At 62.9% G+C, this 22,840-nt stretch overlaps 2 protein-coding genes across 3 annotated transcripts; both read right to left on the reverse strand.

The window, feature by feature from the left end:
* Positions 1 to 333: 333 nt before the first annotated feature.
* RHOC (ras homolog family member C) lies at positions 334 to 9,744 on the reverse strand. Of its 2 annotated transcripts, none has more exons than XM_054181034.1 (5): positions 9,718 to 9,744; positions 2,135 to 2,292; positions 1,740 to 1,860; positions 1,315 to 1,445; positions 334 to 1,142 (listed from the first exon to the last, which is right to left on the reverse strand). In XM_054181034.1, the coding sequence occupies exons 2-5, from the start codon at positions 2,288 to 2,290 to the stop codon at positions 969 to 971; spliced, it is 582 nt and encodes a 193-aa protein (XP_054037009.1). In that variant the 5' UTR covers positions 2,291 to 2,292; positions 9,718 to 9,744; the 3' UTR covers positions 334 to 968. The 2 variants fall into 2 exon arrangements, with proteins under 2 accessions (XP_054037009.1, XP_054037008.1); XM_054181033.1 differs by lacking the exon at positions 9,718 to 9,744 and adding an exon at positions 8,087 to 8,574.
* A 1,744-nt stretch (positions 9,745 to 11,488) lies between these two features.
* On the reverse strand, positions 11,489 to 20,033 carry PPM1J (protein phosphatase, Mg2+/Mn2+ dependent 1J). The gene is made up of 10 exons (XM_054181585.1): positions 19,792 to 20,033; positions 18,338 to 18,464; positions 17,541 to 17,855; positions 16,887 to 16,999; positions 15,412 to 15,496; positions 13,736 to 13,854; positions 13,454 to 13,517; positions 13,181 to 13,288; positions 12,895 to 13,046; positions 11,489 to 12,609 (listed from the first exon to the last, which is right to left on the reverse strand). Exons 1-10 carry the CDS (start codon positions 20,031 to 20,033, stop codon positions 12,462 to 12,464), a joined length of 1,473 nt encoding a protein of 490 aa, XP_054037560.1. The 3' UTR covers positions 11,489 to 12,461.
* Positions 20,034 to 22,840: the final 2,807 nt, after the last annotated feature.

The raw sequence follows: 22,840 nt of genomic DNA on the forward strand, positions 1-22,840 counted from the left end.
TGCTCCGGGCTGGTCACAGAGGAGGGATGGCTCCAGCAGTGACGGTAGCATCTGTCACACCAGGGACTGGGTACGGCTGGGAAACGCCCACCTGGCCCTTCCCACGTACGCTGCGCCCTGGGTCTTACCCAAGCACACGGTGACGAGCCCTGATCCTGCTCCGAGCCCTGATCCTGCTCCAGCAGCTGAAGTGAGAGGGGCTGGGAGCCAAGCAAGCCACCCCCACAGTGCACGGATCCGGTCCCCAGGCAGCAGCCTGGGCCAGCCCAGAGGCATGGAGGACAGCCAGAAGGATGCCACGCAAGCAGAGTTACAATTACTAAAATACCAGTTTGCATTTATTCTCCCAATTACGCAGTTCAATTTACTGGTGCTACGTCCGTGACCAGCGCAGGCTCGGGGGCGGCGTTGCCGGCAGAGCTGGGCAGAGGCGCTGCCCCAGCGCGGGTCCTGGCAGCAGAGTGCTTCTGGCAGCGGCCAAGCCTGGCTCCGCACGCAGACGGGGCTGAAACCTGCCCTGGGCAAGTCTGTACAAAACCCCGGTGTGTGCCGCCCGCACGGCCGAGGGGAGCGGGCAGAGCACCCCAGGGCCCAGCAGACCCCCCAGGCGAGCAGCGGGCAGCAGCCAGCGGCACCTCCCGCTTCTGTGGCACCTGCCCAGAGCCGGGGAGGAAGAGCAAACGCTGCGACAGTCCCCGCGGGAGAGGCTAAACCAGGGAGATCGGTACAAAATGGGGCGACACAGAGAGCTACGTAAATGCCTGGCCCGTAGAGAGCAGCAGGGACTGAAGGCACTGGCCTCTCACGGCCCCGGGGCCACGCAGGGACACCCCCCGGGCTTGGGTGGCAGCTCTCGAGCAGAGGGTTCGGGGCAGGTACTGGCACCGTGGGGTCCCGCGTCGGCCGCCTGCAGCGGTCCCTCCCCGGGCAGCGGGTACAGGCAGCTGCCTCCTGGCCGGCCGGGCTGCTCAGAGCAGCGGGCAGCCCCTGCGCTTCTTGTTCTTCCGGACCTGCAGGCCTGCACGGGTGGCCATCTCAAACACCTCCCGCACGCCCTCCTTCGTCTTGGCCGAGCACTCGAGATAGCCGAAGGCATTGATCCTGTTGGCCATGTCCCTCCCCTCCTCTGGCTTCACCGGCTCCTAGAACGCATTAAAAACATCGCCAGAAAACATCAGCAAAAGCGCAGTGACTGCCCTTGGGGCGTCCAGCCCTTAGTGCCAGGATCCGGCACAGCAAAGGGGAGTCCCAGCAAGGCGGCACGGGACGAGGGGGGCCACTGGCCGAGGCAGCGGGACCCAGGGCTGCCCCCACCTGCTTCATCTTCGCCAGCTCCCGCCGCGTGTGCTCGTCGTTCCGCAGGTCCTTCTTGTTCCCCACCAGGATGATGGGCACGTTGGGGCAGAAGTGCTTCACCTCCGGCGTCCACTTCTCAGGGATGTTCTCTGCAACGAGCATACGTGGACCCCCCTGAGCCGAGGGGCTGCTCCCCCCCTGCGCCTCTCACAGCTGTGGGAACCGGCACCGGGCTTTTCCCGTGGGGAGTGGAAAGAGCTCGCCCCGCGGCATCCTCCTCTCCCACCACCTCCACCAAGCCAGCACGTTCCCAGCATTTTCCTGGAGCACGCGCAGAGCCAGGAGATGGCGGGGAGGGGCAGCACGGGGGCTTCTCGAACCCTGGGGGGTTTAACACCCCGTCCTGGGGAGCCCCAGGTCCCCCCTCGCTCCCTGATCCCTACCGAGGCTATCCGGGCTGTCGATGGAAAAGCACATGAGGATAACATCTGTGTCCGGGTATGAGAGTGGCCGCAGCCTGTCATAGTCCTCCTGTCCCGCCGTGTCCCACAGGGCCAGCTCCACCTGGGGGGGGAGAGGACACGGCTCACAGCTGGCAGATGGCCCGGCCGGAGCCAGCAGGTTTATCTTCCTCAGTTGTAGCTACGGTCTTCCTCAAACTGGGGCAGGTTCAGGGTGACCCAGAAACGCAGGACCCGTGGGGCTCCCCCGAGCGCTGTGGATGCGTCCGAGCCCCGTCGACCAACCCACGGGGCAGCGCCAGGCGGTGGCACTGCCAGCGCGGGACCGCGGGGGCGAGGGGACGGGCACAGCTCCAGCACCCCGCGACGGTCCCTACCTGCTTCCCGTCTACCTCTATGTCGGCAATGTAGTTCTCGAACACGGTGGGTACGTAGACCTCGGGGAACTGGTCCTTGCTGAACACGATCAGCAGACATGTCTTTCCGCAGGCACCGTCTCCCACGATCACCAGCTTCTTCCTGATGGCTGCCATCGCTGCGGGGACAGGAGCGGGTGAGCGGGACAGAGCAGCCATGGGCAGCCCACGCGCCCACCCCTCCCTCTCGCTGGGCCACCACCCCAACGGCTTTTCTGACGACCTCCGAGTTGCACACACCCACCGCTTTTATTTCAGATTATAAATTCTTCAGGGCAGAAACTGTACTCCAGGTTTCACCCAGGCACGTTCGCCGGCTCCCAAATAATCTGATCAGCGGCAAGAACGTGCCAAGCCGAGCTCTCGGAGGTCCAGGCGAGCACGACCTGTGCGCTGGCACCCGGTGCCGCGCTGGCCCTGTCCCAGCCCGTTTGACAAAGGAGCCTTTGCCACACAATCGCTGAGAGCCGACGCTGGCAGCGGCAGCGGGAGGAGCTGCCAGCCATCGCTCAGCAAACAGAGCCAAAACCCCGCGGTAAAGCAGGCTGCTTTCTGCCCCGAGTGAGAAGGACGCAGTCCTGCAAGTACAGCTACGCCCTCGCACCCTGGAGCTGCAAAAGGAGATTACAGCCAAGCCTGGGAATCGCCCGGGATGATGCCATGGAATGTCTGCCACGGCGTCCGAACGAGGCATGAGAAAATCAGCCATGGTGGGATCACATCCCTCCCCGACCAAAATCTCTTGCCCATCCCCAGCTTCTCAGATGCTTCAGTCCAAAGAGCTGGACCCACTCCCCCGGCACTCGCGGCGCACGGCCAGCCCCCATCCCTGCAGAGACCCCGGGCAAGACGCAGGACGGCAGCTCAGGTCTAATCCCTGGAGAGGCGCAGGCTGCTCTGCGGGCTGGGGGACAGAGAGGTGACAGAGAACTGCTCAGAAGGCAGGGACGCTCCCGTCCTCCCACTGCGAAGGTCAGGAAGGCCCGGCCACCGCAGGCTTTGCATCGCAGCGGGGCACCAACACCGAGACCTGACAGCCGGGCGCCTGCCCCCCCCCGGGGCAACCACACCCACACCCGTCCCTGAAAAAAAAGAAGGAAAAGAGAAAAACCCGAGGAAGGCTGCATCATAATTAGCTGCAAGTGAAGGATTAAGAAATGAGACTCAGTGGCTGAGTCACATTTCAGGAGCAGCCCGGAGCGAGCTCCTCTCCTCCGCGCACTCCGCAGGTCACCACCAGGCTCCTGCCCCAAGGAACCTCCCCGGGGCTGGCACACAAACCCCCGGGGACCTCGGGGGCCTCCCCAGCTCTCGCAAACCAAACTGCCCCACTGGCCGTGGGGCTGGGGCAGAACAGAGGAAGGTTTCCCCCAAATCCGGGCCAGACCCTGCCGCAGCCCCAGGTCTCTGCAGGGTAGGAGCACTTTGGCTCACAAGCCAGAGCAGGAATGGTTGGTGGCTGCTGAGTGCTGTGGAGCCGTTAACAAAAATAGCAAAACGGCACTTGTAAGGTGAGAAGAGCGAGGACGAAGGGCCACGTCCGGCAGGATCTGGCGATCCTCAGCATTAAAGACACATCCCAGTGGAGCAGTGCGTCCATACAGAGGACGAGCACATTTGTGCAACGCTAAAGTTGAGGAAAAAACCTAAAGTGCCCAAAGGGTCCCACTGCCAGGGGCTGAGTGCGGAGGGGAAACCCCGGCACGGCTCCTGGCTCCTTTCCTTCTGCTCTCTGGCTCCTGCCTGGCCTGCCTCATCCCAAGGAGACACGGTGTTTGGGTTGTGAAGGCAGATAAAAGGGCCGGAGGAGTCTGCTGCCTCCTGACCACTTGAGGAGGGAAAGCTTTCGAGGACAGCGTATCCCTGGGGACACCAGAAACCCATCACCCCACTGCAAACCATCCTCCTCTGAGCAAAGGCTCGTCCTCTCTCCAGCCATCACCTCCACGGCACGGAGAAAGGAGAGCTCACGGGCAAAAGCGGCTGCTTACTTAGAAAGCTCCTTTGCCCACCGCAAACTGTGATTTGCTGCTTCGCGACTCTGTACCTCAAAGACGGACGGAGGAAGAAATGTGGTGTGGGACGCGCCGCTATTTGATCACAGAGCAGAGCAGGAGTCACAGCTGCAGCACAAGGAACAGCCGATGCCGGGGAGGCAAACACCCGCTCCCGGACGGACGCGGAGACCTGCCCGTGCCGTCTGCCCATCCCACCTCAAACAAAGCCAAGCGGTGTTGGGCGCACGGTGCTGCGGGAGCGCGGCCGGCACGGCGAGGAGGGCGGCAGCTGCCCGGACTCTCGCTGCAGAGGCTGGGACGGGCTGGAGGAACCCGAGATGCTCCGACCCCAGAAGAGTCGCCGCACCCAGAGCTCCTTCCCACGGCTGCCGGTGTCCACCCTGACCCGGGACGGCTCCAGGCGCCGGCAGCTCCCAAGCCCGGCGTGATGCCGAGTGGTGACTCAGCGGGCAGAGGCACTGTCCCCACCCGAAATCTCAGCACGACTCATTCCATTACTCACGACAGCGGCCCAGAAATAGCCCATTACCAACCCGGAGGCGGCGTGCAGAGGCGAGCGGGGTGAGGAGGCTGCGAGCACCGTGCTCCTCGGCGGCCAGCGGGGCTGCCCCGTCCCTGCCCTCGCCCGCGAGCCAGCGGCACCAGCACCAGATGCCGGTGGCATCTGCTCGGGGAGGGACTAGCTCCTCTGCCAGGGGAAGCCTTGTCACTCTGCAGGACGAGGCTGGTCCCTGGGACAGGGGTGCCCGATGCAAAGGGCCTTGCACTGTTCCCAGACCGCGATGGGATAACAGAGAGTGGAAAACGTGGAGCCAGCCCACATCAGACGTGGAAATTCAGATTTTAAACTCTTCCGAGTGTTACCCACCCTGAGCCACAGCCCAGGGTGCCCAGCCAAGGGCAATCCCACCCGGCCCCGACGTGGGCGTGAGCAGCCCTTTGGGTGCCTCACTGCAGATGCCTCCTGCTCATCCGCAGAGATAACGAAAGGGAGCAGCGACTTCGCACCGGCACCGCCAAACCCCGCCGGGCTCCCATGGCGGGCATGGGGGATGGGCACAGGACCGGTCCGCGCCGCCCGCGCTGACAGCACCGGCCTGACCCTGAGCCCGCAGCTCCTCCAGCACACCAAGGAATTGCAAAGTGAGACCAAATTGCTCTGCCCTACTTCCCAAGCAGCTATTCTGAAGCCACCACCATCCAACCAGGCAGCGCTCCAGGACAGCCCCTGCGTTATTGGCCTCTCCCAGCTTCGTGCCTCAAAATGTGAAGTTCCTGCTGAGCAGGAAAAGGGGAATTCCTCTGGCAGCAGGATGCGTCCATCATCCAGTGCCTGCTAGGGAACCTCAGGAAATGGCAGAGAAAGACATTAACGCTTTGAAGAAGGAATCGCACAAGGGACAGAAATCTTTCAACAGACCTCCCCGGCGAGTCTCGGGCTCCCCGAGCCAACAGAGGGGTTTTGTTCTGAAGCAGAAATTCCCAAGCGCTGCTGCCGCTGCCGGCCGCACCCCGGCCAGACCCGTCGCACCACCCGGCAGCCAAACCAGCTCCTTTCGCTGCTGCCCACAGCCCTGCCCGCAGGCACGACCCCGCAGCCCGGGTGGGGGGCACCACGCTGTGCTGGGAGCAGCCCTCTCGCCGGGACACCCCCTTTGCAGGGACACCCCCTCCCGCAGGGACACCCCCTCTCTCTCGCAGGGACACCCTCAGCGCTGCCGGCACAGCAGGGCCAGCTCCCCCCAGATGTCCCACTCCAAAACCTCTTTGTCCTGGAGCAGCGGCGGAGAGCGGGGCAAGGAGGGCCCAGCCCCCAGGCAGCACTCGAGCAGCCGCTCCCATGGCCCCGGTGATCTCCTCGCCCAGGGGTGGGAGAACAGCCCCAGGGTGTGTGTTCCTGCCCTGCTGAGCTGCCACCAAGCATCTCCTCACCGCCTGCCTGTCAGATGATTGGAAAATACATCTCTGCCCCGGCAGGTTTCCCGTCACTGCCCTCGGACTGCAGGCTCAGGGAACAACCAGCCCATTGCATGCAGCCCCGTCACCCCCAGCCCCATCACCCCCCAGCCCCATCACCCACCCGGATCCCCCGGCACCATGACACAATCACAGAAGGAAAACCACCTCTTTGAACAGACCGAGACCTTCCTGGCATTGCTGTGTCTTCAGCTCTGCTAAACTTTTCAATGCTTTAACAAACAAAAGCATCCAAGTGCTCGGTTGGACTGGTTTAACTCCGGTTTGGGAAGGAGCCGGGCTCACACGGCACAACGGGCTCAAGGTGTGTAACTGGATCTCAGAAACCCCAAAACACACCTTCAGCTCAGGCTGTGCAGCCTTGAATACAGAGGAGACCCACGGCAGCTCGCAGCATCCCGAGAGCAGGGAACTCCAGCAGGGAACACAGAAAATGTTTTCTAACCAGCGCAGCCAAGGACAAGCTGTCTCCACTTCTAAACATGGCCCTGTGTGTGCACAGGGCTGCTGCCACCGCCCCAGCACGCCAGGCGAGGGCACCTCGGGACAGGCCTCCGGAGAGGAGCCACTGGGCAAACAAGAGCCGCTTTGGGCAACCCCGCGCCACCATGGGCGCTGCCGCAGCCCGGGGGGTGCCCCCCTCCAGAGCCCCCCGAGCAGCTCTCCTCCCGCCCCGCCAACGGGTCACGGCTCCCATCAGCACAGGCTGGGACCTGTCCCCAGGTTAAAGCAATTGGAAGGGGACTGAAGGCGTTTGGGACAGTGACAGAGGCACAGGGGTCACTCGCGCGTTACCAGCAGAAAAACCCGCAGTGCTGTTTCACAACAGGAACGGCTGTAGCCGTAGGACTTGCTGGCACAGCCCGTGCAACGAAAACAGAGTAAACTTCCAAATTAAAATCTGAGAGGTGTGCCCACCGAGGGGAACTTAATTTGCCGAGACATCTAAATGATGGCCAAGCAGCACAGGAGAGGTGTCCCGGCAAGGGTCTCGGGTATCAGAGGGACTCCTACGCAGAAGCAGAAGAAAGTTCCAAAAAGGGCCTGAAGCGAAGAGCGATGCCAAAGGGAAACACAACGGCCAGGGCACAACTTTGGCCCCAAGCTCCCAGCAATCGCAGCTTCCCGACGACGGCAGCGGCGCCGGTTTTGGCACAGCAGCATCCGCAATTCCAGGCTCCCGCAGCCCCGGCCAGGCCAGGCTGGGCATTGCTGGGAGCGCAGAGACCAGCCTCCAGCCCTCGCTCACGCCAACAGCCATCGCGACACCCCCAGCATGACCCACACCCACAGGCAACGCCAGGGCCTGCGGCTCAGAGCCCCCCCGTCCCGCTGGCCACCGCTGCACCGAGCGCCGAGGAAAGCGGTGCATTTACCCCCAGGAGAGCTGCCTGAAGCCGCCTTAAAACCTAGACCTGCCATACCCAAATGCCGAGCGATCATCAAAGAAGGGGCTCAAACTCAGTGCTTGATTTTTTCCTGAAACTGAGAGCTATTTTGGGGCGTGATGAGGCAGCCTGGCTTCACCGCACGCCCAGCACGGCAGCAGGGCGCCGCTGCCCAGACCCACAGCAGGGCGGCCAGGCTGGCCTCTGCTCACTGCTAAAGCCCACAAAAACATCCACAAGCAAAACAGAGAAAGGGACTTGGAACAGAAGAATTTTAAAGCCTAAACAAAGCTTGAACCACAAGTGCTTGAGCTTTGTGGGACAACGCTGCCTGCCCTTACCTCCTTTTCCAAAGGACATCACGCCATGTTATTTTACCTCCCGCGGAAGTGACAGCCTTCCCAGGCTCACGGCAGACAAGGGTCTTGCTGAAAGCTTCAAATAACATGGCACAATCTCAGCGGACGCCTGTACTTGGGCAATGCCTGACTGCCCCGGGGCCGATCAATATTTGCTAATACATTTCTTACTTTTCATGTCAATACGCCTCTCCAGCGCAAACAGCAAGTTAGGAGGTGAGCCTGGTTAAACGCTCCCGATAACCTGTTGGAAGACAGTGACTTGGCTTATTTTCCGCTTAAAAAAACATTTCCCTGGAGAAGCTGTAGTGGTCAGGAACACGGACCCAATCTGAAGTCCATAAAATCTCACATCGTCTCTACCTACACTGCCTGTAGCTGAGAAGGAGGCGCTGAACATAAACTGAAACTGTTCGGACACCAAAAGGCACTCGGCAAAATGAAAATAAAATGCCCCTGGTCTCAGTGAGACACAGAGAGCCAAAGCCACGGCCCCCTCATCTCCGGCTGCGCACCCCGAGCACCTTGAAGCAACCCGGCATCACACTGCCGGTTTCCCGGGGGTGTCGAGAGCCTGAGGCTGGATTTAGGGGGGTTGGCAGCCGCCGGAAGACTTGGCTGCTGGATTGTTAGTGCTGGAAACGTCCGCGCAGTCATGCTTTTGGAATGCTCCCTTGCTCCTAAGACATTACACAATTGTTTCTCCTCCCCGCAAGCCCCCCTAATATAAATGTTTAAAAATGAGCTCAGCAGTAAGCAAAGGGAACTTTTTTCCTTTTTCCGAAGAAAACACAGAGCGGCTGCTCCGTGAGCAAGGCCGCGCATGGGGACGCTGCTGAAGAGGGGGGTGTGGGAGGGATGGGGGGGACGGGGCAGCAGCTCCTGGGCTCTCACCCCAGCCTGGCCTGGGTCGGTCACTGGCTGGGGGGCAGCGGGGAGCCCCGTCTGGGCGGCACCCATGAGTTGGGACCCACAGCCCAAGGCCACCCTCGAGGGACGACCTGCGGCAGCCAAACTGCTGCTGACCCATCCCTGCCCCACGCCCAGGGACCCCCACCCCATCCCAGGGACACCCATCCCGTCCATCCCCACCCAATGCCCACCGGGCCCCACCCAGCCCAGCTGGGGCACCCACACCCATGTCCTGCTCCCCCAGCAGCGCCCTGCACCCCACTCCCCACCCATAACCCCACATCCCAGTTCCCCCAGACCTCACCAGTAACCCCAGATGCCAGTTCTGACCCCACCAGTACCCCCAGACCCCAGCTGCCCAGCCCCCAGCACTGACCCCAGCCCCTCTCCCCCCCACCACAGCACTGACCCTACGCCCCACCAGTAACCCCACACCCCAGTTCCCCCAGACCTTACCAGTACCAGCAGCCCCACACCCCACCAGTAACACCACACCCCAGTTGCCCAGACCCCACCAGTAACCTCACACCCACCAGTAACACCACACCCCAGTTGCCCAGACCCCACCAGTAACCTCACACCCCACCAGTAACACCACACCCCAGTTGCCCAGACCCCATCAGTAACCTCACACCCCACCAGTAACACCGCACCCCAGTTGCCCAGACCCCACCAGTAACCTCACACCCCACCAGTAACACCGCACCCCAGTTCCCCCTGACCCCAGCTCTGACCCCACACCCACCAGTAACCCCAGGCTCCAGCTCTGACCCCACACTTTACCAGTACCCCCACACCCCAGTTTGCCCAGACCCCCCGCCCCCCCCAGCAGTGTCCCCCGCCGCTCATCCCCCCCCAGACCCCGCACCCCAGCCCAGCCCAGCCCGCACCTCTCGCCGCCGCCGCCGCCGCCGCCGCCGCCCCGCTCCCGGCCCCGGCTCCGCAGCGCGGCTCGGGCGGCACCGCCCCGTCCGGGGGCCGCCCGCGGCGGGCGGAGCGGCAGCGCCGAGCCCGGCCCAGCCGGAGGAGGGGGCCGGGGCCCTGCCCCTGTCCCAACCCGGCTCCGGGGACCCCCGAGACCCGCCGCCGGGTCCCCGCGGAGCCGCGGGCGGTGCCGGCCCCGGGCGGGGGGTGCTTCCGTCCAGCCCCGGCTCCCGGAGGGCTCCGGGCGGGGAGAGGGGCGATCCCGGCGCTGCCGCTCCCAAACCCCCTTCCAGGTGGGACCGAGAGCAAAGCTTCGCCCCTCCCCAGGCATCCCCCGCCGCCGGAGCGCCGCTCGGGGAGGCGCCTTTGCCCCGTGGCGCGGTTCTGGTGGCGCTCTGGGGGGGCAGGTCCCGGGGGGGGGGGGGGGGGGCCCAGCAGCAGAGCCCCATTGCGCCCCATCGCACCCCCTGTGCCGCCCCAAGGGCTGCTCGAGGCAGGCCCCGTTTCCCACCCAAACGAACACAGCGGGGGGTGGGGGACATGCCCTGTCCCCCAGGATCTCGAGTCCCCTCCGCAGGGGCGCTGGCAGAGGGGGGCTGTGACACCCCAGGGCTGCAGGTCTCCTTGTGCACCACGGGTTTCGGCTGCTCCCCACGATGCCCCGGCTGCAGCGCTGAGTCCCTGTGGCTCAGCCAAGGAAAGGCAGCCCCAGGGTCCTGGCCCAGACCCAGGCTCATAAACTGCTGCTATTTTAAGGGCTCGGAGACAATTTTTCTTAATTTATCAAGCCCCAGGCCAGGAGCTGGTTCCAAAGGAAATGTTTCCTTAGTAAAAAAGGGAACCACAGAGGACGCTTTAAATGCCGCCTCTGACTCCTTGCCTTATCCAGCAGCTCCCAGGCCCTGACCTGGAAAAGCAGAGCCAGTTCTCAGCCACCAGCACGAAGAGCATCGCGCAGGGGAATGGGGCTGTGCAAACAAGTTGGTGGGGGGAACTGGTGTGTGGGGGAAAACGTGTGAGCATCAGGAGCACCAGGGGGTCTGGGTGCAGTTGGTGGGGGGACGTGGGACAGCAGGGGTGCTTCCAGCAGGCAGCCCGCCCTAGAGGCAGGGGGTAACTGCTGGGGGATGCTGAACTCCCCGAGAGGGGTCCATGCAGAGCTGTGTCTCTATCCCCAGCCCACCCCCCTCCCTGAAGGAGGGACCCTGCGGGCAGGAACACCATCACCCTTCCCTCCCTGTCCGTGTCCGGACACTGCCTGCAGCAGGGAGCAGCTTGGTGGGGGGGGGCAGGCGGGTGCCTGCTGATTTTAAATCCTCATCCAAGCCCAGTGCAGCGCTTGCCAGCCAGGTCCTGGTTTGGGTCACTGACCCTCCCTGCAACCCTTCCCCGCCAGCCCGGCCATCACCGTGCCCCCCAGCCAGCCCCCGGGCAGCGAGGGAGGGACACGCCATGGGGTCCAGCCAGGGCCAAGGGCAGAGGGACAGCAGCTCACATGGCTCTGCCTGGGCCTATTTGCTCCCAAACCTGCCTACATAAATTAATCAGAGCTAATTGGCTTTTAGGTAAGTCGTCTTTGCAGGAGCTCTGCAAGAAAGACTTTGAAGTGGGATTGCGAGTGGCAGAACCTTTATTTAAACACAGGGTGCTACGCAAGGACAGGCTGCCGGCCCCAGTATCGCTCCCTGCTCCCTCCAGCACAGAAGATGTCAATAGGTTAAAATCTCACTGGGTAACTTTTGCTTGCCATTAAGTGCGCCCAGTTTATTTACCTCTCACTGATTACAAGAGACGAACAACGTTCACCAGAGGTGACACCCGATGAGCTGGCTGCACCCAGCGACAGCAGGACACCGACTACTGGCGCCACGGGGCCTTCCCAAAACAGGGGCCCATGGCCCAGCTCTGCCCATCACCACGCTGCCAGGACGGGACCATCCCTCGTGTTTTGGGAGGATGCAACGCTCTGCAGGGGTCCAGGAAATGCATCCCCCAGGTCAGAGCGATGCAAAATAAGATCCTGTGCAGAGATCAGCTGCTGCTACAGCTCTGCTCAGCACCAGCTTTGAGATTATTAAGAAAAATTGTTGTCTCCCCCCCCTGCTCACAACCAAGCTGCTTTTACTGTGGGTTTCCAGCCCCCGGCTAAGCAGATCCACGCAGCACGTTTAAGCTGTTAAGCTCGGCTGAACAGGGCTGCTCTGTCTGCAACCGCTGCTTGGCAGCGGCCAACTTCACACTGCCCAGAAGTATAGACATATCTTCATACAGACTCCCCACACCAAGACAGGATTTAGACATTTCCCAGCTCAGCTCTCCAGCTAAATAATCGGCTCCAGAGACGCAGCAGTGGTCCCGCGCATGCAGAGGGCTGGGGCAGAGCCGGTGGCACAGCCAGCGCAAGTGCAGGAGCTCATTCCCTCCCAGGGGCTCTGGGGAAGGCAGCACGAAAATCACCCCTTGATCCCTGTCCCCACTCTCTGTCCGGGACCTTCCATCTCCCCGGGGCTGGATGCAGCAGGTGGAGGGGGATGCTCTGGGCAGGGGCACGGACAGAGATTCCAGGTTTCTTACTCGCGGTCGGCTCAGGAGACACAGGCTTGGGGAAGAGGTGGCCCCGAGGCAGCGCCAGTGGCCCTGAGGCAGCCCCAGCGTCCCGCACGTCTCCATCCAGGCAAGGCCAGCCCCACTGCCCCGGGGACGTCGGGCATCACGTGTAGTTGCCCGGGCCGCCCAGAGGGATGACAAAGACAGAGATGTCGTCGCCGGAGCCCAGCTTGTCGTTGGCCAGCCGCCAGCCCCGCTCCTTCAGCACCCCCCTGGACCGCACCACCAGCTCCTGGGCCACCATGGTGTACCTGGGGGGCACAGCACAGCGCGGCTCAGCAGCCACCCCACACCCCACAGATGCAGCACCCTGTGGGCCCTGGCAAGGGAGGAGAAGCTGGAGGAGCCAGAGGTGCAGGCAAGGGTCCCCGGAGAGGAGAGATCTGCGCTCAGACACGCACATCCAGAGGAGCACCGCACGCTGCGGAGCAGCAGCACCAGCCCCGAGGCCAGAGGGACACATGGCCATGACACCGCTCCAAGGAGAGGTGTCAGAGCGCAGGGCACGCTCGTCCCCCTGCACACTCGCAGCTCACCTGCACGGGTCGTTGGGCTCGTAACTCGTCAGCACCTCCATCACCACGCCAGCTACCTCCGTGTCGTTGGTGACATCCCAGAGCCCATCAGTGCCCAAGACCAGAACATCGTCAGGGCAGTGCTCGTACTGCGTGAGGTCGTAAACCCTGACCTGGCGAGCAACGGGGCGAGACGCAAGGTGAGGGGCAGAGGAGGCTCCCGCTGCACGGGGCGCACCACGGATCTGGTCACCCCGACCGGCTCCGGCCACTGAAGGAACGCTGGGCGCAGAGCAGCCAGGCTCACCTCTGGGAAGCAGGACAGGAAAGGCTTGATGTGGATGTTGGAGCTGAACACCTTGAGGTCGTGGTCTCCCAGGCCCCGCGTGACCCCAATCGTGGCCATCACCCGAGCCTGGAGAATGGTGAAATCAAAAGAAAACTTTAAGCCACTTCATCTCCACCTCCATTCGGTGGCATTGGAGTGGTGACAGCACTAGCAAAACCAGGCTGGAACCCCCCGATTCAGTGAAGGCGGGCAGGAAGAAACCCCTGTGCAGCTCCTGCCACAGCTCTTCACCTTTTTGCCTTCCCCGTAGATGAGTGGAAACTTCAGGTCATCCTCTTCTATCTTCTTGTAAGCCCTGGTCAAAATAAGCCAGAGACAAGGTGTCAGCAGGTTGAAGGCTTCCAGCACCTCCCTGGCTCCCCGGGACATGTCATCCCCTGGGACGAGGCCCCGTCAAGCCCCGAGTGCCCCATGTGCCACAGCCCCGCCATGGGAAGGACGCTGGAGCCAGGCAGTCATGCGGAGCGGGACCCCAGCGCCACACGGACCCTGCCAGGCGGGCCGGGAAGTTACCAGCCATTCATGTTTTGGTCTCTGTACAGCATCTTCTTCCCCAGCTCCTTGGGCTGGATCCTGCGGGGGAACTCCAGGTGGGTGAACTCCTTGCCCAGCAGCTCAGGCCTCAGGAACGCCTGCGGGACAAAGCGGCTGCTCAGCTGCAGGGCTGGGAGAGCGGGATCCGCACGGCATCACCTGCCCCGCCAGCCAGCACCGCCTGCAGCACCTCACTGGGCACCGGCACCGTGGCATGGGACCCCCCAGCCTGCTGGGACCTCAGCTGCGGTGTTTCGGGGCGGGGGGGGGGGGGGTAACATCAGCAGCTTCAAGCCACCGGTCTGTGCTGCATCCCGAGGGGAGATGAGCTGGGGACGGCCATGCCAACACCCAGCAAGAAGGTGAAGCTCTTGCGTGGAGAGTTTTGGTAAATAAGGATCTCCAAAAGGGGTCAAACCCCAGCAAATTCCAGGAGAAGCTGGAATTTGCCCAGGAGGAGCCAGAGCCGCAAACCCGCCAGGACCCCAGGCTCAGCACAGGGCACGGCACTCGCCCGAGGAAAAGGATCTTTTCAGAAACCGTGTCCCGGCTGCGGCCGTGACGAGGGAGGAGAAGCAGCACAGAGCCCCTTCCCGGGGCAGCACCCGCGGCCCCAGGGCCCCCCCACAGCCCCAGGGCCCCCCGGAGCACAGCGTGCAGGGGACCGGGAACAGGGACAGCGTTGGAAAGTGCAGATGGAGGAAGAAAGAGGTGAAGGAAAGGAGGAGAGCCCTCGGGAACACGGGAGGGCTCAGTGCGGAGGCACGGAGAGCCCCGTCCTGTGCCGGGGGGGCCCTGGGCACCGTGCAGCGAGGCAAGCGTGCGCCCAGCCCCCTGCCTGCGCCCAGCCCATCACAGCTGGCTGGAGAGGATCCCGCTCGCAGCAGTTCCCTCCTCTCAGTCATTCAAAAATAGACTCAAGAGAAAAAGCCTCAGTGTTTTTCCAAGTATGTTGCAAGCCAGGAAAACGCATCCAGCAAGACCTCCTCCAGCACAGACGCCTCCTCCGCTCTGCTGCCGTCAGAGAGGCCTTTATAACCTTAAAAAGGCTCCCTGTGTGGCACAGGGGAATTTTGGCCAGGCAGGAGAGGGAGCTTTCAGGAAGAAAACTAGAAACCCGTTGGCACGTGTCAGCTCCCTCCCTCCCCAGGGAGCAGCCGGGGAAGAAACTAGGACTCAGTGCAAGCGCTGCGGCTCCTTCGACCATGCAAGAGAGCACGACGGGCGGAGGGAGCAGAGCCACACTCCCCCCGGTCACCGCACCAGCCAGCCCGGTGCTCCTGCAGCCACAGGCGGGTGCCCAGCCGGGGCAGGCGATGCTCCCCATTCCCCAGGCGGGAGCAGGACAAGATGGACCAAAGTGGCTCCGTGCAACCGCACGAAACTCGCCCCACGCCCAGCGCCCAGGACCCCCCCTCACGCTGACCCCGCAGCAAACCGTGGCTCCACCAGCCATGAGATGCCCCACACCAGTGAGCCAGGGCAGCTCCCGCATCCCAGCGCCTCTTCCCAGCCCAGTGAGCTCGCTGGGATGGACCAGTGCTGTCAACGGGTCCCAGCCATGGGGCTGCCCCCGGCAGAGGCAGCGCGGGGGGCTGGGAAGGGGCCGGGAGGTGGTTCTTCAGGAATGAGGTTAAAAGAAAGGTCTTTCTTACTAAAAACTGCAGCCTCTGCCTCTCTGTCTCTGGAGTAAACTCCCTGGACATTGGAATGATTTCCCCGTTACGGATGATAATGGCCCTGCAATGAAACATGGAGGGATGAGATTAGAGAAGAGGAGAGGAGACGTGGCGGGGGAGCTAAGCCCGGCTCTGGGGCTGATTCCCTGCCCAGCTGCCCTGGCAGGGCAGCCCCCTCCCCTCTGCTGCCTGCCCCCTTCCCAGCCCCGAGCGGGGGGCTGCCTGCTGGCGCCACTACCGCTAGCCCCCCCAGCCCCGGCGGGCACGCATCCCCCCTGTGCAGGACAGGGAGCGAAGGAAAATGGAAGAGACGCATGGGGCAGAGGGGGATGAAGCAGAGCAAACCAAAGGACAGGATATGGTTGGAAAAGGAGCAGCACAAGGGTGGTGAACCCTCCTTTAGAGGGGAGCCGCACATGGGACCGGCAGAAGTTGCCAGCAGCAGGACACGGGTGCAAGTGCCTGGCCCACACCAGCGAGCCGCAGCCGGTCCGATTCTTTGATGTGTTAAGAAAAATAAAAGTCTGATTATGAGATGTTTCTGGCGGTCATGGGGGGACTGAGGATCTCCAACACTCGTGGCCCAACTGCCCCACTGGCTGTCCTGCCTAGGGCTGGCTGAGCCCCAGGAGGGAAGGCAGACCCTCACCCAGAGGCACGGTTACAGCCTCGGCACCCTGCACACGCTGCTGTCCCGCACGGCTGGCGCCAAAAGCAGAGGCACGAAGGATCTTCTCTTCCTCTGTGCCAGAGCTGGAAGCACGTCCTCCAGCCTGGGACAATTTACAGAGCCTGTATTTGCTGGCATGACGCTGCTGGGGACAAGCTAACCCTGCAGTAAATACAGGGCTTACCAGCTTCAGCCTCAGCTTAAGGCGGACTTGCCTTCAATGCCATCACTTGGGGGGTGCGAACACACCCAGGCACAATTACAGCAACGCACCCAAGGAGATGCATGTATCAGTCAAAATCCTTGGGCCCCAAGCTCCCACGGGACTCGTCTGTGCATGGATTTGCATGTCCTTCTCCTGAAACAGTTCACTGGTATGAAGCGTGCCCTAAAATGACTTCTGAAAGCTTTGCTGAGGGCAATTTTCACTCCCCAATTCACAGCCCAGGCCAGCGCTGGCTGCAGGGGCTGGGGTGTGATCCAGAGCCATCTGGGAAGCAGCCGGGATGCTGCTGGGAAGGAAGGGAGCAAGTCCCAGATCCTGCACCTCCCTCTGTGCACCGAGCAAACGCAGAGATGACAGCAGGGCATGCTGTCCCCAGGGCGTGCAGGCAGGCAGGGGGTGGCTCTGCCTGGTCCCGCTGCCTCTGCCCTCCCCACGACAGCCCAGCGCCAGGGATGGACCGGGTGCTCCTCCCGGCCATGCCTCCGGCACGGCCCTGCCCTGCCGGGGTGCTCTCCATCACTGGGCGAGAGGCAGGGGCTGCCAGCAGGGCCGTACCTGCTGTCGCCGGCGTTGGCCACGTAGAACTTGCCCATGAGGTAGACGGCAGCCAGGGCACAGCAGCCCCCGGAGAGACGCTGGGACACTCGCTCCCGCTCGATCTGCTCGTCCTGGGGAGACAGAGAGCGGCTCCAGGCAGGGCGGGCAGGTGGCCCCAGGCCAGCAAACAAAAGCAGCCCAAAATAGTGCCCGGCTGCTCTGGCAGCACCTCGACCACTGGCGGAGCTGAGCTCCTGCTCCAGGTGGGGAGCAGCAGCCATCCGGGACCCAGGCACCTTTCCCCACGTGGCCCAGGGGCGGCTGCAGGGCTGGGGGACGCAAGGGTCCTGTGGGGCAGCCAGGGATGGGGCTTCACCAGGGCAGTGGAGAGGGCAGGGAAGAGTGAGACAGAAGGGGAGCAGCTGGGACTGCTGGAATGAAGTGCAATGGAGCCCCACACAGGTCCAGGGCCCAAAGTCTCTGTGTTCTGAACCCCCAAAATATGGCAGAGCATCGCAGTGCCCTCTCCAAGACCGTCCTGCTAGGAGCCCACAGCCCCCTCCTCGCTGCAGAGCTGCCTTTTGCCAGGGGGGACAAGTCACTGCAGCCACGGACAGCAAAGCGATGCTCGAGGCCATACCCGGGTGTCCCCGCGGGCAGGGGCTCGCTCACCATGTGCTTAAAGGCGTTCTCGATGGCACCAATCACCAGGCTCTCGTGAGAGACTGCTTTCTCCAGGTGAAACCGTGGCACGGCACTGTTGGGGACCTCCCCGTCGTCGTCTGCAAGGGGCACCCGGCTCAGCTCGGCCCTCGCGTCTTGCGGGAGGCAGATGGGAGGCGGAGAGGGGTCCTGCAGGATGTCCACCAGGTCCCGGAGCTGCTCGCAGATGTGCAGATGGAGCCTCTTGGATGCCATGACAGCAGCACCGCTGCCCGCGTGGCCATCAAACAAGGCCCAGTAGTGGAAATAAAAACCCTTCCTGCCCTGTGGGGAGAGATGGGAAGGTTTAGCGAGCCTGTGAGGAAGCAGATGGCACAGGGAATTCGGAGCAGCCAGGGTCACCAGCTGAGGACAGTGACATGGGACTTTGCCACTGGCTCGCGGGCGCCAGCCCAGCGTGGGCAGGAGCGATGTGGGCAGCTGGTCCAGGATGTCTGGACACGGCCGGTCCCTGGCTCCAGCCCAGCCCTGCGTCAGGCACCTCATGCTGCCAGCAGCACATCTCTGGCAGCCGGCTCCTCCAAAGGGGAGGCACGACAGGGCCAGCGTGGCAGCCACCCCCACAGCTAGCCCTGGTGAGGGCCAGCGAGGATGAGGGCAGGAGCTGGCAGGGAGCTGGCTTGGGACCCGAGGGAATCCCTGGGGAGGCTGCGGCGCACACACATTGCCACATGTCCCATCTCAGGTCCTGCCGCTGGGCATCCTCCCTGCCATGTCCCTGCCTGCGCACGCCACCTGGCTCTCACCCCATCCAGCTCCCCGCTGCCTTCCCTGGACGGCAGCCGGCCCCTGGGGCTGGGCCTCCGCTCCACAAACACGACCTCGCAGCACGCCTGGTCCTCGTTGTGCTGGCTCTTCCCCGCATTTATCACCCTGCCAGGAGGAAACAAGGTGTAAAGGCTCTTTCTTTCAGATCACGCTCCAGCAGATGCCACCGCGCAGCACCTCATCCCCCCTGACCGCCATTCATGCACCCACATCCCTGGGGATGCTCTCCACAGTGCTCCTGCCCTGTCTGGGGCAGCAGCAGCCAGGCGAGATGTCCCAGACCAGTTGCAGAGGTTGACCTGGAGCCAGCGGCAGCTCTCGCTCCCACCAGAGCAGCTGGGTTTGGGGCAGAGCGGCCACCCAGGCACCCACTGAGGGAGGGGACCAGGAAAAGCTGGGGTTTTGCTGCAGGTCCCTAGCACTGCCCCAGGCACAGCAATTGCCTGAAAACCTGCACCAGCCTCAAACACGCACACACCCAGCCAGGACGCACGGACACTCAGCAAAGGGATTACAGCCTCATCCGCGTCCCATCGTGCCCAGCACACTCAGAGGGAGCGGGTGCCTCAGAGGAGGAGGAGAGAAGGTGATGCAGAGGAGACCAGCAGAACTTTTGCAAAAAGATTCACGCTAACTTTTCACAGCCTATGCTGGCAAAGCACATTTCAGGTCTAGACTGCAAAACCTGCTCACAGGAGAAAGCTGTAAACACGCACAACAGAATGAGCTCTTTGGGCACAGACTTTTCAAGTGGTTTGCAGAAAGAAGTCTTAGGAGACGGAAGAGAAGCCTTGCTGCTAAGCAGAGGGTGGTTTTTGCTCTAGGTACTCCCACCCCAGTATCTCCTGGAGCAAATTAACATCCCAAAAAGCTCTTGGATATCAGGGAGATCAGCTTGAGCCAGGAATGTGAGAACTGACTGACAGCACTGAGCAGCAAAGGTGGCCTTCAATGCCTGACCTTCCCCACCTGCCTTCAGTTAAGGGTGAAACTCGCAGCAAGTAAAAGGAGAAGAGAATCAGACCCTCGAAGGGGAAGCCGAAATCAGGTCCCGCTCCCATGACAGCTTCAATCCCTCCTCCCCCCGAGCCCTGCGAGAGCCGCAGCAGTTCCTTCACCCTTCGGTGTCAGTTCCCCATCAGCGAAACCGGGGATTGCGCAGAAAACAAAAAAGACAGACGCGCCTGAAAGCCCCGGGGATGGCGAAGAGCATTCCCCGCGCTGATGGCGCTCCCGGCAGCCGGCACGTCAAGAACGACCTTCCCGTCTGCTCCGCTACGGGGCCGAGCGCCGCTCCCCGCGACCCACTTTAGCTCCCAAGGACCGAGCGCTGCCGGTTGCCCCCTTCCCGGGCTGCAAAGCCCCCGCCCGCCGCCGGCAGCCCCGAGGGCCCCCGCGCTCCCTCCCCGCTCCCGCTCCCGGCCCCGCTCACTCGGCGTAGCCGGTGCTCCAGGGCAGGCGGCGGCGGCCGTCGCGGGGGCTCTGCACCGCCCGCCCCGCATGGTCGTCGGCGCGGCGGAGCTCCTCGGCGCTCAGCTGGAGGAAGGCCGGCCGGCAGAAGGAGGGGGCCGCCGGCAATCCCCCGTCCCCGCCGCCGGGCTCGGCGGGGGGCTCCGCGCCCGCCCCCAGCCCCGCCACCAGCTGCGCCAGGGCGGCGCGGACCCGCGGCAGCATCGAGCCGGTCCCGGCCCCGCCGCCCCGCCCCGCTCCCCCCCGCCTTCCGCCGGCCCCCAGGGCGGGGGGGGGAATGGCGGAGGAGGGGGGAGTGCGGGAGCTCTCAGCGCCGCATCGCCCCGCCGTTGCTCGGTACACAGGGCGGGACGGCTCCCAGGCCGCGGGGCATCCCGGCTGCCAGCCCGGGCGGAGCGGGGCAGTTACCGGGGGGAGCTCCGAGGGGCCCCCGCCGCAGTCGGCCTCGGGGGATGCGCAGCGCGGCGGCCCCCGAGCAGCCGCTCCGGGGAAGGCCGTCACCAGCGGCAGGAGGCCGAGCGGAGCGATGGGGCTCCGGGGGGACAGGCTCACCCTGCCCCTTCCCGAGCTGTGCCGGCCGGTGGGATTCCCGGCTGGAGCTGCCCAGGGCTCCGGCAGAGCCTCCTCCTCTGAGACAACATCCCCTTCCAGCGGCAGGTGCTTTGTCACTCTCCTGCGCCCGCCGGCGAAACCCAACCCCCCCGCAGCCGCGCCAGGCTATTAATAAATAGCCGGAGCCTGCGGAGGAGCCAGGATCAGCGTGAGAGCACCGAGAGCTCTCCCCCTGCGCCCCGGCGCTGACGGGGATGCAGATTTAGCTGACCCAGAACAACACGTTCCTGCTGGCTGGGAGGGGAAGATGTGGCAGTTTAAACAGCATCACTCACAGAGCCCGACCTCAGCACCCCCCCGCCTCTGGGTTCCTATGGCAACAAAATATCTACTGAAAAAACACGGTATTTGTCTACTGTAAAGTAAAATTGAGGGTATTTCCTAAGACTCGTGTGCCCCAGTGCCCTCAGTTCCCCAGAGGAACTGTTTATTCCTTTCTAGCCAGGGCTTCTGCACTGCAAGGTCAGAGCAGAAGCAGGGCTCTCGCTGCTAGCTCTGTAAAACCCTCCAAGATTTAGCTGCTGCCTTCTTCTTTAGCCAGAGCTCTTCTAACTGTACCACGATCACCCTATAGAATTTATTCAGTACTCTCTATACTCCCATCTTCTAAGCCCTAAGCTACTCAGCAGTCTGTCTTTTTGAGACCCTCACCTACCTAAGCTCACATCCCTTTTCCCTTCTTTCTGCTGCCTACTCGCAGACCCCTATTTGAAGCTGCTGCCTCATTTCCTGCCTTGCTTTGCCCCCACTGCTCACCTGCGTGTCCCAGCTGCCGCTTGGCTCCAATTAAAGTGTTCCCTGATAAAGATGTCCCTGCTCCCCCATTCTCAGTGTTACAAGGCTGAGGGAGAGAGCTAGAAGAAGTTCTGACCTGCAGCTCTTTGCATTAGAAGCCTGGGTAAGATGCAGGCAGATTTAGTGGCGTGTATATATGTTTCTTTATTGCATCTCACGTTAGGGGGTCAGAGTGCGCAATAGCCGTTTACCGCTAATTGTGGAGATCCCTGAGCTCCTGCGTGAGCTGCTCTGCTGCTAGCGCTGAGCTGCCCGGGTAAGAACATCCCCTGCTCAGGACTTTTTGTCCCTCTGTCTCCTGGCAGGGCCCGTGTTCCCTTCCCCAGTAGGAGCTGGCCGTGTTTGCGCCCTGGGGTGGGCTGCAGCCCCCCCAGCCCTTCGCTGCTCCCCCGGTGCCGCCGCTCTCCATCACCCCCTGATTCCACCGGGGTCGGGCTCTGCCCGGGGGTGCGCAGCGCAGCTCCCCCCGCGGCTGGGAGCTGCAGGGAGCCGAGGAGGCGCTGGATGGCGACACAGGCTGCGCCACGGCTCCGGGAGCGGTCGTGTCCCCCCCAAGCTGTGCCCGGACGGTGCGGGGTGAAAACGCTGCGGGGGGGGCTGTGACTGCGGGTGAGCCCCTCAGCCACCCTCCTGCCCCGCTCTTATTGGGGGGGCGGGTTAGGGGGGGGCAAGGATTGGTGCTCCGGCTGCCTCGGAAATAGCCAAGTACAAATGGTTTTGGAATTCCCCGGCTCTTTCAGCCCAGGGCAACTCGGCACAAGCTGCTCTGGGGTGTATCGCAGCCGGGGGGGCAGGGAGCCCCGCGGGTGGCTGGGTTTGCGGCCCTGGCACACGCCCGGGTTACCCAGTTCCACCTGGCACTGCCTCCCCATCTCTTTCCTCGTGGTCCCCTGGTGCCTTCTGGCTGGGTGCGTGCCCCGGCAGCCTGCACCCCGAGGGGCTGCCCCAGCGCGGCCGGGAGCCGAGGTGGGCAGGGGAGCAGTGGCCAGGGGCCAACAGGGAGCAGCTGTGCTAGCCCAGAGGCCAGCACCCCCCCAGTCCCCCTCCTGCAGCCCTGGGTCCTCTCTCTTTGCTCCAGATGCCTCCCCCATTACAGCATCTCTGTCCTGCTGCTGGTCACACGGGGGGTCTCAAATATTATGAGTGCAATATCCTTTGTGTTATTAAGGTTGAAAATCACCGGATTCTCTGGGGAATGTGTCTCTCCTCTGTAGGGCTGCCAATCCGCCCTGTGCTGCTGAGTCACCAGGTTGCTTTCCTTGGAAAGAAGGAAATGGCAATTTCCAAAATGACTTCTGTGTACGGCTGATCCTGTTCTGTATTTGTTGTTTCCATTATGTGAAGCGCTGCACAGAAAGAATGGCCTGACATAAAAACATGCTGCAAGAATGCTCCCTGAAACAATGCAGTGCTAATAACCGTTTTCCAAGAAAGAGGGCTACATTTCCTCCTATTCATCCCGCCTGCCAGGTCAATGTGACATTTCCTCCTTGTCTTCAACTCTGGTGTTCCCCTTCACGAAGCTGCCCGGCACCGGACGCGTGTGCCGGGGGACACGGTTACAGACTGAGTCAGACCATCAGCTCTGGAGGCACATGCCAGTA

This window comes from Rissa tridactyla, chromosome 21 (genome assembly GCF_028500815.1).
Source record: "Rissa tridactyla isolate bRisTri1 chromosome 21, bRisTri1.patW.cur.20221130, whole genome shotgun sequence".
In the NCBI taxonomy this organism is placed as follows: Eukaryota; Metazoa; Chordata; class Aves; order Charadriiformes; family Laridae; genus Rissa; species Rissa tridactyla.

Excerpts from the sequence above, each read along its gene's own strand:
- PPM1J (XM_054181585.1), bottom strand. The coding sequence starts at position 20,033 with ATGCTGCCGCGGGTCCGCGCCGCCCTGGCGCAGCTGGTGGCGGGGCTG. Across the intron at positions 13,518-13,735 it reads GACCAAAACATGAATGGCTG|GGCTTACAAGAAGATAGAAG; the intron begins GTAACTTCCCGG and ends TATTTTGACCAG. Across the intron at positions 13,289-13,453 it reads TCTACGGGGAAGGCAAAAAG|GCTCGGGTGATGGCCACGAT; the intron begins GTGAAGAGCTGT and ends ACCATTCTCCAG.
- RHOC (XM_054181033.1), bottom strand. Across the intron at positions 1,446-1,739 it reads CGACAGCCCGGATAGCCTCG|AGAACATCCCTGAGAAGTGG; the intron begins GTAGGGATCAGG and ends TGCTCGTTGCAG. Across the intron at positions 1,143-1,314 it reads AGCTGGCGAAGATGAAGCAG|GAGCCGGTGAAGCCAGAGGA; the intron begins GTGGGGGCAGCC and ends AATGCGTTCTAG.